The sequence below is a fragment of the Lithobates pipiens genome, unplaced genomic scaffold (genome assembly GCF_037356315.1).
Source record: "Lithobates pipiens isolate NorthernLeopardFrog02 unplaced genomic scaffold, aLitPip1_a1.2 Scaffold_23, whole genome shotgun sequence".
NCBI classification, from domain to species: domain Eukaryota; kingdom Metazoa; phylum Chordata; class Amphibia; order Anura; family Ranidae; genus Lithobates; species Lithobates pipiens.
Genome location: NW_027507785.1, coordinates 272,906,987 through 272,920,741, shown reverse-complemented (window position 1 = coordinate 272,920,741; position 13,755 = coordinate 272,906,987). Strand labels below are relative to the sequence as shown.

Below are 13,755 nucleotides of genomic sequence, written 5' to 3'. Positions count from 1 at the left end.
ACTGAGATTGAGCTCTGCAGTCACTTCTGCAGCAGCAGTTTTCTTATTCCGGGTCACAATCCTGAGCAATGAATGGTCTTTTGTCTCTTTCAGGAAGTTGACCACGCTTATGCTGATTATACAATGTTTTCCAGGAGAACTGTATATGCTGTCATAACGTTTGATAATTTAATAATCCAGTTTGGTGTGTCTATATAGTGTTCTTTGTATGTTTGGAGCTTATGCAGCCTACTGCCCCATATTGCATCACTTCTGCTTTCAATGCAAAACATGTTGTTGCTTTCACACCTCAAATCATGTAGCCTTTCCATATTTTTGTCCAAACCCTGCATATATGTGCATTCACTTAAGTTAAAACATGATGGCCATCCTCGAAAGTGTGTACTGATTGGACGAGAATGGCCACTAGATGGTGCATGGTTATAAGCATATACATTGTCACCTGGCAGTTATTGTAACAATGATGGAGGAGCACAGCTATTGATTACCAGGTGGCGATTGCTGTCCCCTGACAGAAATCTAGCAATAAAAAGGAATTGCATAAACACCACTTTACCATTATATCCACGTGTACAGAAACCCTGATCCTTGATGCATATCTCAGAACCACCACTGATCTAGTCTAGAAACCACAGAGTTAATAGTATCACTCATAGTAATATATTCATTTTCTGATAGGCCTAAATGTATGCTTGTGTTTTTAATGAAAAAACATAAGCAAAGTATATTTGATACAGCAGGAGATGCTACACAATGGTTGCACCTTCTGGGTAATGAACAATCCTGCTTCCGAAGTGGATCCAGAATTTCACACCATCTGATTTTTTTCAAACATGAAACAGAAAACACAACATGTAGAATCTGACTGCCTGCCAGTGTCAGCATCTGTACAGTGTTAGAGATTTAATAAGGTTGAAAAAAGGCAGATTCCCATCAAATACAACCTTTCACAACTCCCGCAGCTTTAGACCAGAGAAAGCCAAAAACAAACACTCTGGACACATTTGCAATATTGCCACCCAGGCGATAAACAAAATCCTTCCATAACCTCCCAGGGAGAGCCACATCAATCCCCTGGATCAAAATATTGCCTTATTAGAGGCTTTAGTTACTAGAACTTTAGATAATTGTTGCAAAAATAGTTCTGGTCTTAAAGTCCATTATCAGTTAACCGCACCTATAAACTGTAGCCCATTGTAAACACAATCTCTTTATGCCTACTTTGTATATTCTTTTAACCTATTCCTTACCAATGTATAACCATTCTTCACTAATCCTTGCATAAATACCTTCTGTAACTTAGCTTTAAAGTGTTTGGAAAGCCAAATACTTGTTCTAGATTTGGATAGATTGGGGAAGGATTAGAACATGTACTGGGTATTCCCTGCTATCTGAGGCTCGGTTAGAGATTCCCTCAATTTCTGTCCTCAGCTGTCATCTTCCCAACTACATCGGGGTGCCAGGTGTGCAGCCTCTTGATTGGCTGGCGAATTACATGCATTAGTATAGGAGTCTCATCTGGGCACAGCCCGAGTGTGCCAGGAATGCTGAGCTGCACATACGCAGCTTAGTGTGCATTCAATAGAAAACAAAAAAAAAAAAAGAAAAAAAAAAAACTAAAGAGGGTGCCAAAATCCACATGTAGGCTTGACAAAGGGGCAGTAATGCCCCGAAATGCCTTGCCGCACCCCTTCTGCATGCAGCAAGTGACCCAATTGTGCAGTGTTGCAAGAGCAGCTTGCTTTCCTACATCTCTCTGCCTTTCATTGTCCGGGGGACTCTTAGCTGGTATCTTAACCAGCCGCAGTCCATCTATCTGTCCGGTTCTCGGCTCCACCTGGCCAATTTCCTGAGGAACGCTGCAGCATAGAACTGGCCTCTACATATCTTCAGCCGATAATCTAAATGTAAGTGAAGGACCTACTAAATCCAGGCTGTCTGATATGCAGATTATTCTTTTACCACAGTGAGTGCATTTGTGTGTGTTTTTATGCTTTGAATAAGAAATCTACACTTAGATGGTGGGGCTCCTCTTTTTTTTATGTTATATATATATATATTAGTGAGAGTCACCCAAAATTCTTACACCAGGGGAGGTGCTCCAGCTGCAGACATACAACAGGAGATGGTGAGAGAAAATGGGCATGTTACAAGAGATGATGAGAAACTGTAGATGTACAACAGTAGAAGACGGTCAAAGACTGGGAGGGGGAAAGAGTTGCATGAGACTTCTAGGGGATTACAGATATTGCAGCAACTTGACAAATCACTTCTGCCACATTTGATTTTTCTTAGAAAGAGCATTAGAGGAAAAAATCTGAAGAACAAATTTACCCTCCATTGGCCCGGGCAAACATAACACACAAGCTACTGTCCTGCAAGGGCGCCAAGGGCTGCAGGGTAAGTAGAAGGTACATAGAATCTTGAAGAAACCCATGGGTGTGTATGGGTTTTCTTCCTCAACATATACTGGCATAGTTTTCTTTTAACAAAATATGCCACAAACGGCAAGTTCTGGAACAAGCACCGACAATTAAACATACTTTGAAACGTCCTGTGTTTGCCAGCACTATTAGGGGGGGAACTGCCCATATTCAGGAACAGACGGCTGCCCTAACAGCCGTTCTTTAGTAACATACTGATTGGAAAACGTGTGTAGAGATTGCCACCAAGTGGTTTGAAACAGAATCACGCCCATTGATGACAACTGAAAGCATTTATACATCATACAAGAAAAATTTCTTTGGTGCACTAATAAATCTGTAAATAAATCCAACGGCATCTAAACAGTGATAAATCTGTCATTCTGTCAATGCAATGCTGCAAGAAAATGACAAATCACTGTACTGCTCTCACTTAAGACATAAAAAAGTGTTTAAATAGGATTCTGCAGCTTACTTAACGTGAAATAGGTTTGAAGCAACAGTGAAATTTAACCCGCTCACGACCAATAGTTCACATCAGAAATCTAAATGACTGTGCCATTTCTGTGCAGCAGCAACAAATATGCTAGGATGGAATATCAATCTTACCTGGACACAATGCTGGAACCATTGTACAGATCACTGGCATAAGAGAGTGTGGCAAGAGGGCGCACAGAATTATATCTGGTGAATTTGGATAGGCACTCCTGAAACTCATCCAGCTGGCTCACCGTCCGGCTATCATCTGTGCAGGGAGAGACATTAAAAAGCAATATGAAATTAACAGAACCATAATTATCAGATCCAAAGTATGTATAACATGTCAGCATAGTACATGCAGAAAAGGCCACTGAAGTGATTGTAAAGTATTTTTCCTATAAAAAATAAACATGTTATACTTGGATTTGGACAGAGTAGCATGGATCCTCCTCTTCTGTGCTCATGGCCCCTCCCTGCTAAGTGTCCCCACAGCAAGCAGCTTGCTATGGGGGCACTGGAGCCGAGTTACACAGCTCTGTGTCCATTCAGAGGCGGAGCCCTGACCCAGCCCCCTCTCTCCCGATTAGCTAGCTGACATTGATTGACAGCAGTGGCAGCCAATGGCGTAGCTGCTGTGTCTCAGCCAATCAGGAGGGAGAATCTCGGAAGGGTGAGACACTCGTAGACATCGCTGGACAGAGAGAGACACCTCAGGTAAGTGTTAGGGGGGCTGCTGCACACAGGCTTTTCATCTTAATGCATAGAAAGAGTTTATTTTTTTATTTATTGGCCAATCATACTCACCTAGGTGGATGCAGCATCAGTGCAATGCTGCATCTGTCCCCCCACTGCCGCTTCACTGCAAACCGAGCCACCGAACACCACCAATGGCTCGGTTGTCTCACCTCCCCAAGCGGAGAGCTGCTGACTGTCAATCAGCATCTCTGCTGCTCTGCTCCTCCACGCTCTCTGGAGTGCTGAGCTGTGGAGGGACAGGGAGCGGCCGTGTTAGTATCTAAGCAGCTCAACCAGAGGCTGAGACAGCCATCAGTCCAGGGCACCTGGCGGATACAGACTTCGGTAGTCGGGATGACGCGGTGCCTGGACTGATCTTGGTGATGTCAGGTCACATGATTGCAAAACAAAAATTGCACTCCTGAGACCCAGAGGAGGCTGGACTTCTCCTTCAAGAAAACCTTCTGCCTTTACAACCACTTTAATTATATAGGGTAGAGTGCACTGTGTAAACTACAGAAACAATCACTCCACATTTTATACATCCAAGTGCCATAAGCTGGCAGCCAGGGGTCTGATCATTAGTTAATTTATGTGCAAGTACCTTTATTTATATCGTCAACATGTTTCCCTATCTACACTAAAGCCATATGGTGCACTAAAGTGATCATAAACAATCACCTTGTAAAACCCATTCAGTAAAAAATAGAAATGAAAGGCAAAACATTTTTGTATAAATACACATTATAAATACCCTTTTTCCCTTTCTTATTCTAGTAAGTAATTACATTCCCTCTGTTCTCAGCTGCATAAGAGCTGGGGGAAGAAATAGTGGCAGCACACCGAGCTTCCCAGAAAATGGCTGTGCAGCTGGGGAATGTCAGGATAAATCTGATCATTGGAAGAGAGCAGTTCACAGCACAGCTAGACAACTGATCATGGTGTGTTCTCCTGCTCAGTGTGGTCAGTTTTTTTAATAGGAAAACAGAGCAGGAACACCAGGGGTTTCACACAAAATAAGCAATACAAAGTACAGGGTGCTTTCTCATACAAGTACATGGTAAAGCAGCCACATATTAGGAACATAACATTTTGGGGTAACAAACACTTTAAATAGTTTGATCATTAACCAGTGTCACATCTCTGGAAGTATTTGTAAGACATGGTGCCATTCCACATGCTGGAGTTGCAGTGGTCATATAGTCAGGAGGAGGCATCGTCTCCCTTTAGATGGTGGACAGATGTCCCGTGCAGGTGAAGATCTGCAAAGAACCCATTCCAGGTCACAACATGAGGGATGTCATCAAGATGCCTCTTACCGACAAAGGCAATGTGATAGTGCAGGGGTCTCCAAACATTTCAAACAAAGGGTCAGTTTACAGTCCTTCAGACTTTATGAGGGCTGAATTGTGGCCAGTAAGGGTAGTAAACTTCAGAGCTTAGCATCAGTGAGAGAATGGCCTCATGGTTTGTGGTCAGTAGGAGTAGTGCCCCATCGGTATTAGTGTGAATAAAAGTAGCCTATTCATTGGTATCAGTGGAAGAAAAATAAATGGTGACCCATTGTTGTCAGTGGGAGGAATAGTGCTTTGTATCATTGGCAGAATTGGTGTCCCAAGAGCCAGATAAAGGAAAGCAAAGGACTGCAGTTTGGAGACCCCTGTGATAGAGCAATGGAGAAGAGAGTGATTATATCAGCATTAATATTTCCAAATGTTGGACAACATTTACAGATCTGTATAGTTTGTGTTGTCTTCAAAGTAGGCCTTTAAAAAGTAACCCAGTGTATTGTAAAAAAAAAAAATGTTTAATTCAATTCTATGCCCTTCACAGAAAATGTGTGCTTTAAATCCATATACTGGCAAATATAAATCAATTCATAGATGGCAAATGACACATAAAATTAATATGTCACCCTTTTTTCTACAGTATTTTTAGTACAATACATTTTAACAAGCATTTAGAGGTGCCTGCACATACTTTTAGTGACCTCTAAAGGGGAATTATGAATATAAAAATTTGAAAGAACAACTTTGTAGTGTATGCGTGTTAAAGTTGTAAGAGATCTGATGGATTACATGCCAAGAACCTCTTTACTTGGGTTTACTTCAGATGACAACTCCACCCCATTAGCAAGAGTCCATCCAAAAGCAGTAAAGAAGCCGTGTCTTGAGAGAAACAGAGGCCGACCTTTCCTAAATATACTGGTTGTCTGGCTATCATACGTGTCCCTCTTACTTCAACACAAAGGGCTGGCCATACATTATACAATTTTCTTGTGCAATTTTTCTTTAGATTTACCAAAACAATATAATAATATGAGGTCAAACCTAAACACTTTCAATTTTTATGCAATCAGACAGGCTCTTGCACTACATATTAAAGGAAAATGGAACAAGAAAATTGCATAATGTATGACCAGCCTAAGTCATTAACCATAAAGACTTTCTCATCTGAATACAAGTTCCAGATCAGTGACTCAAGTTTTTTGTTTTTTTTTTTTAAAGCGGGACTCCGCGTTTTTTTTTCTTTTTAAAAGCCAGCAGCTACAAATACTGCAGCTGCTGACTTTTAAAATAGTGACACTTACCTGTCCAGCGCGCCCGCGATGTCGGCACCCGAAGCCGATCTCTCCATCGTCTCTCGGGTGCTGCCGCCGCCATCTTGGGTATGGGAATCAGGAAGTGGAGCCTTTCGGCTTCATTTCCCGGTTCCCTACTGCGCATGCGCGAGTCGCGCTGCGCAATAAGGATGGACCCGCTGCCTCTGGGATCTGTGCGTTTCCCAGCAGGCAGCGGGGGACTTTCGGAAAGGGGCGTAATCTACGCCCCTTTCCGCAGAGAGCTATTCCGGAAGTGGGTGCAGATACCTGTACTGTACAGGTACCTGCACCCCCCTCCCCCCTGAAAGGTGCCAATTGTGGCGCCGGAGGGGGGGGAGGATTCCAATGAGCGGAAGGTCCACTTTAGGGTGGACCTCCGCTTTAACCAAAGGCAATAGGTATCTAGGAATCTCAGGGGGTTGTAAAACACAGTTGAATACTGTCCATGATACATTTCACATAACCACATATGCAAGAGAGCTTTCAATCTATTGAGCAAGCCGTGCTTGGTATTAAGTAAAGTGTGCTATTCAGTACCCTCCCCACTCATGTGATTAGTCTGTGCAGAATAAGTGATGACAAGGTCACGCCTGGGGATATGTCCCATATCTTTTTGAATTTCTTGGGCAGTTTATGTGCTGATAGACTAGTTTCAATCTAGATAAAGTATTGTTAAAGTAGACCTATAGGAAACTTTTTTTTTTTTTTTTTGTAAGGGAGGGTTATAACCCATATAAAAAGGTTTATTTTTACCATCTTTGCCCCATTAGGGAGCTTTCCCTTCACTTCCTGCCCCATAGCCAAAACAGGAAGGGAGAGAAAATCCTTGTAAAGTAAAGGAACCTCTTGGGTCCCCCCAGGTCACCAAAGTCCCCACCAGAAGATTTTCCCTCTATTACTTTTCTGGGGAAAACCCCAAATTTGGGATTTTCTTTTAGTTTCACTTTCAGTGATAAGGGTAAAACAGGACAAACAGGGAGAGTGACTCTCCCCAATAGGGATACAGACAGCAGTAAAAACTGACGCTCAAGCTATACTTTAACTTGGGCCTTTCATTTATCCAATCCTATTTTTCTATCCGTCTGCAGAGCGGATCGGATGAACACAGACAGGCGGTCCGTGCTCATCCGATCCCCCATAGAGGAGAGCGGAGAGCTGACACGGAGGTCCCTGCACAGCGGGGACAACGGAGCGATCCCCGCTGAGCAAGCGGATCATCACGGGGCGGATCATTACTGATCCGTCCCGTGTGAAAGGGGCCTTATACATTTGTAGTGTTAGGACTGCAAGCAACACAGGGTGCCATAACGAGGCCTTGCAGCTTTCACATGCATTTGCAAATGTGTGCCAACTAAACCCCTGCTTTTAACAGGCCGTTAGACAGGATTGGTCGGTCAGCAGACTGGTTGGTGAGTTGAGCTATGGAATTGTTTGCGTCTTACACTTAAACATTGTATCTGGGACGGGCCTTAAACTAGGGCAGGGAGACTAACAAGAATGCTTGAGATATTTAAAGGATATGTATGATCTGGGGAGGGGGGGTGTAAAATATCTGGACAGGCTCTACCTACCACTGAAATTCCTTTTGGTGGATCTGCCCCCTTTGCATCTGCACCAATCCACCCTCCACCATTACTATATAAAATGCCATCTTCTCCACCCACATGCACAATATGCATATGATCTTTCGCTTTCTCTCAATCACTCACCTTCCAATCTCACAAGGATAAATGGCTCTCTTGTGAAGAAATGCATATTGCCATTACAAAAAAATTGATCTCAGCTTTTGAGTTATGTATCAGCACCTGTTCGCTTTGAGATCTTTAACTATGATCACACACATAAATCACTGCGACTTGTACAACAAATGTTCTTCTAGTTCAAAGGCAGCTATGTGCTTAACAGGCTGCATCAACACAGATGTGGAGCTGGTGCAGCTCTCAGAGAAACCATTTCTCATCTTAGCTATACCAGGAAAGAAATTGAAAACAGAAAAGGTAGCCAGGAATAGATATAATAAAGTAGTCACAACTCAAAGCACGTGGGGAAGAATACAAAACATGTTTGTACCAGTGACACCTCTTTTAATTGGGAAGTGCAAAGCATCTTCGCTCTGATGCATCTACATTCTGATTATATAACCCAAGAGGCACTCAAAGACTTGATCACTTCAGAGAAAAGTAACTAGGTACAGTCTTAATCACCCACCCCTTGACCCATGTAGTCTCACTTTCCCCCCACACTTCCCAGCTTTACCTGCAAGGCCAAGTTCACCTTTTGGACCATGTACTGTAATGTGCAACATGCTCCAATGCCTCCAGCCACAGCCCATAATCTCCCCTTCCGAGACAGCAGGTGGGTGTTCCTCTCTCTGTATTCAATGTCACATTTTAACCATTTGCCAAGCTCGTTATAGCTGAACGACAGTCGTCTAGTTCTGGGACGCAGTCATATGACGGCATCCCGCAAAACGCAGGCAGCGCGCACTGTGATTGCACTGTCCAGAGGACACTGCTGATCACATATTGGAGGCAAAGAGCCAATCGGCAGCTTTTTACCATGGATGTAAATAGAAGCCAATTATCAGTATTCTTTTCCTTATGCAAACTATACAAATTTTGTTTGGGCACAGTGTAGCATGGCCACACAACTGTCAAAGTGTGACAGTGCTGAAAGCTGAAAATTGGCGCCGGCAGGAAGGGGTAGAATGTGCCCAGGAGGCAAGAAGTTAAAAACAGGGCAGTAGCACAGGGCTCTACCCACACAGCCGTGGCATTCTTTTACAGAATTCTGTGAATTAATTAACTACAAGTCCCGTCTGGCACCACAGCAGACAGCTTGTGGTTCTCAATGAACTGTGAGGGTGCTGGTGAGCACCCTCCTGCAGCTTTCAAAGATGTCTACAGGAGCCTGACATCACACCTACAATCTGCTGATCACAAGTGCAGTGCAATCTGCTGATCACAAGGCTGGCTTTTAAGCTCCTAGTTGGTGTTATAAAATTAAATTGTATGCTGTAACTATCAATCTTTAAAAGCTGTTGAAATAAATGACTGCAGTGGAATAGAAACTCCCTCTTGTATTCTCTCTAGAAAATTCTAGATTTAGACCTCATGCACACAGGCGCATGACATAATGCTTAAAATATTCTGGAATTTTTCTGCCAAAACTTGGCAGATACGATGGCTCTAATTTTGCCTACGTACATCCTCCTGCCAGAACACAACAGCTCAGCTGGGGAGATCGCTGTACTTACTTCATATAGTGAGTGGAGAGGATCTGACCGATGCTGCAAGTGTTTTTTGTGTTCAACTGGCTGAGTTGAATGGAAGAATAACTATAGTGTGTACCAGACTTTAGTCTGTTTCAAAAGAACAAGATCTCCAGCAGAATGTATCATTTACAACAGTGGTCATCTGCAATCACTGAGCAGCAAATTATATCACTTGTGAGGTATTCCAGTTATCTTGCAAACCTGGCCTGTTAGTGGGCCCTGAGGACAGGGATGATGACCACTGATTTACAGTTTTGGGCAGCAAAGCTGGCACAACTGCCAAAAAAAAACAAAAAAAAAACACTGTCCACTGTAATTCGTGTCCCGGTGACCTGAAGGGGGCTGTATACATGAATAGGGGGGGCGGATGTGACAGTCATGGATATGCATGAATCTATCCACTGCATATAGGGGGTGGAGAGGAGAGAGGGGGCAGCGTGTGTGTAGCGTGTAGTGTATTTAAATCTGCTTGTACATCCAACGTTCCCTCCCACCCAGAACAATGACAGTGCTCTCCAAAGGTGCCCCCTGTGTGCATTCATCCAGAGCGTGGGGCACTGTAATACAGGAGATGCGTTTAATACTTACTGGAGATGATGGGTTTGATACTACTTTAAGCCCCATGTGCATGAGCCCTTAATATGACAGTTAAGAGGGAGAGAAGAGTGAGAGAAGAGTGAGCAGGTAAAAGTGACATCAAAACAGAAAACAAGTATTTTGTGTGTGTGCCCCGTTCCTACTGCAATGCAGCCAGGAGGTACTGTGCTAGCAGCTGCAGCAGATTGCATACTTGCAGCATTTTACTGCAATGCACTAGAAGACATTGGGGGTTAATTAACTAAAGGAAAACCCACTTTGCACTGCAAGTGCACTTGAAAGTAAAGTCGCTGTAGATCAGAGGGGGACATGCAAGGAAAATAAAACTGCATTTTAGCTTGCACATGATTGGATGATAAAATCAGCAGAGCTTCCACTCATTTCAGATCTACCCCTTAGATTTAGAGCGACTGCACTTCCAAGTGCACTTTCAGTGCAAATGGATTCGCTTTTTGTAAATAACTCCCATTGTGTTACTGTGTGAAGACATGAATGACACTGAGACAAAAAAAAACAAAAAAAAATATTTTTTGTTAAAAGTAAACTGTGTGGTGTGTGGAAATGAGCATCACACCACAGCCTGACGCCCCTGAACGGTCAGCAACTTTGTGAAGGAGCACTTAAAGTAACCACCGCAATGAAAATTCCAAATATGTGTTCATTGAGAATACACTAGAAAACTGTCCCTTTAAAGTGCTTTGTACAGTGGAGCGGAGTAGCGTGGGTCTCCACTAAATACAGACATGGGACAATACAACATGCTGCTGCATCATTAAAGAGAGCAGCAGGGAAATAAACTTTCTACACACGGTTTACATTGTCAGTATTCTGTTTTAACAGTAATTGTGAGGAAAACATGATTATTCTTCAAGCTATGAGAAATACATTGATCTGGATTCAGCACATGACAAGAGATATGAGAGGTGTCAAATTTTTAGTAATGGAACAACAAGCTATTTTAGTGCGTCAACTACTTTAAAGACTCAATTGATGAGATTACAGTAGTAGCAAATCCGGTGAGAGGCAAAATTTGAATTTTAACACTATGTTTAATGACCCCTTTTAAAGTGGTTGGAAACCTCAGACATGAAATATGAACAAAGCATATCCCGCTATAGTGTGTACTTGTCTCAATCCAGAACACCAAGTGTCATTTCTTTCTGTTGCTTTGTTCCTCTGCTATCCTGTTTAAGTTTAAGTTTTCCTGACACCAAGAGAAAAAATGGTGAGAGGGAATGGATCTCAAGATGATTGACAGCCTCTGCTTTGTTCCTGTGTAAAGGGGGGCGTGTTCCTTCCCTCCACCAATTGTAACTTCAGCTCACTGCCCCCTGCTTTCTGGAAGCTCAGACAAGCTGTATAAATTCAGCACTTTGAACTGAAGTAGAGAAGAAAAGACTAAAGATAGACAAAAACTAAATTATGTAGGGGGATCTCTGTATCATCTAAGGAAAGTCCCTTCTCTGGGTATATGTAAGGGTTAATAACTAATTTAAATCATGCATTGACTTGTTCTGAACTGTGATTTAACTATATTGTTTTATTTTGCAAAGTGCTACAAAAATTGTTGCTGCTATATACAGTCATGTGAAAAAATACACCCCATGGACAATTTTGCCTTTTTCAACATATTTGAACAGGTAAAACGTTAGATCTTTAGGGCCGGTTCACACTGCAGGCGATGCGAGGCGACACCGACTTGCCTCGCCGCGACCTGCCGCGACCTCAGCGGCAACTTGCAGATGACTTCTGTATAGAAGTCAATGCAAGTCGCCCCGAGGTCGCCCAGAAGTAGTACAGGAACCTTTTTTCTGAGTCGGAGCGACTCGAGTCGCTCCTCTCAGAACGGTTCCATTGTACAGAACGGGGGCGACTTGTCACACTGCGGCGAGGCGAGTCGTGTCGCCTCGCATCGCCCGCAGTGTGAACCGGCCCTAAATCAATTCGATTTTTAGATCAATTTAGATCTGTAACTCTTAAACCAATACTGCCATTGCAGAGTACAAATTAATTTATTGAAATAAATACTGTGGCTTTCAAAATTTTGTTTTCTTACTATTTCATACTTGTATATATGAATATATATATCTCCCTCTAGTGGTCAACACCACATCAGAAAATGCACATGGAAACCCATCTTAAACGATATTTATACGAAAATAAAGTTATCCGAGTCACCCCCTCCTCCAACCCAGTCTTATACCCAAGCTGTCCAAACTTCTGACAGCAACCCACGGTACGGCCCATGAGGAGCTGCTGCAACATCCCAAGCTGATCCTGCGATTCTCCTGCGCATACGCTCAAAATCCTATTGGTTACAAAGTCATCTATTAATCCCTATACAAACTGGGTAGCTAGGTTTGACCAGCTTTTCTATACCCCTTTCTCCTGACAAGAGAAAAGCAGTTTCAAAAACACACCTAAAGCCTTTTGCAAGTGTGTTCAGGTGCATCAAGCCCTTGGGTGTTCATTAATTTCATTGGTCAGAATAAAAATGTATTCTGGCCGTTGAAATGAACGCTCAAGCATGTGATGCACCTATTGTTAATGCTCGTTTAGGCAGCTTTTTTTTTTGCAGCAAAAACACTCAAATGCGTTGGCTCTGGGGGTTTTTTTTTTCGCCTCTAAAAACACCTGTAAATGCCTGTGTGTACATGGACACATAGGCTAACATAAAGGGGTGTTTGGGGGGGGGGGGCTGTCAAACACCCTTAAAAGTGGCATTTTGGATGTCCAGTGTGTATGAGGCCTTACGCATCCCAGCAATAAACAGCCTCCTTTTAAGAAATCATGCGATCGTTTTCAGCATGTGCAGGACACAGGAACTGCCAAGATAGTTTTCAGCAGTGGCTTTACGGCTCCTTAAGGGATGACATACATGCGATCTTGTAGGAGGGTAGACAGATGAGTGAAAGACTATTGCGTGATGAAAGAGACAACTTAACAAAAAGTATAGTTTCCCTTTAACATCTGAAATAAGCGCACTTAGACCCCTTTCACACCAGGGCATTTTGCAGGCTCTATAGCGTTAGAAATAGCGCCTGCAATCCACCCTAAAGAAGCTGCACCATTGTTTGTAGTGTGAAAGCCCGAGGGTTTTCATACTACATCGGTGCGCTGGCAGGACGTCAGGGAAAAGTCCTGCCAGCAGCTTCTTTGGAGCGGTGAAGGAGCGTTGTGTTTTGAAATCAATGAGGCAGCGCTGTAATACCGCCGGCAATACGCCGCTATTGCGGGGTATTGCCAGCGGTTTTAACCCTCTCTCGGCTGCTAGCGGGGGGTAAAATCCGCCACAAATCCAGTGGTAAAACACCGCTAAAAATAGCTGCGTTTTACCGCCCATGCTATGGGTGGTGTGGCGTGAAAGGGGTCTTAGCCTTAAAGTAAGGCTAGTGTTTTTAAGCAGGTTAGCCTTTACACAGTTTTGTGTATTACTACCAAGCACCAAGAACCTACAAATGTTTTGAGCAAATATGGCTGCCCCCACTGACATGTCACAAAACAAAGGGCTCTGTGAGGTCAAAATCAGGTGCACAAGAGTGAAATCACCAATTAAAATAATCCATGACAGAATCGGAAACACAAGAACAGACCTGAATGGGTTAGTGCTGTGATAGCTGGGAGGAAAGGATCCTGTTTGCTGC

General features: G+C 43.2%; 1 protein-coding gene across 4 annotated transcripts in view; it reads right to left on the bottom strand.

Moving 5' to 3' along the window:
- The window catches only part of COP1 (COP1 E3 ubiquitin ligase), a 287,714-nt gene that overhangs the window by 170,775 nt on the left and 103,184 nt on the right, over window positions 1-13,755 (bottom strand). For all 4 annotated transcript variants that reach the window (XM_077453195.1, XM_077453196.1, XM_077453197.1 and 1 more), the window contains one exon: window positions 3,033-3,168. In XM_077453195.1, coding sequence (XP_077309321.1) covers window positions 3,033-3,168 — 136 coding nt within the window. The remainder of the gene's footprint in view (window positions 1-3,032; window positions 3,169-13,755) is intronic.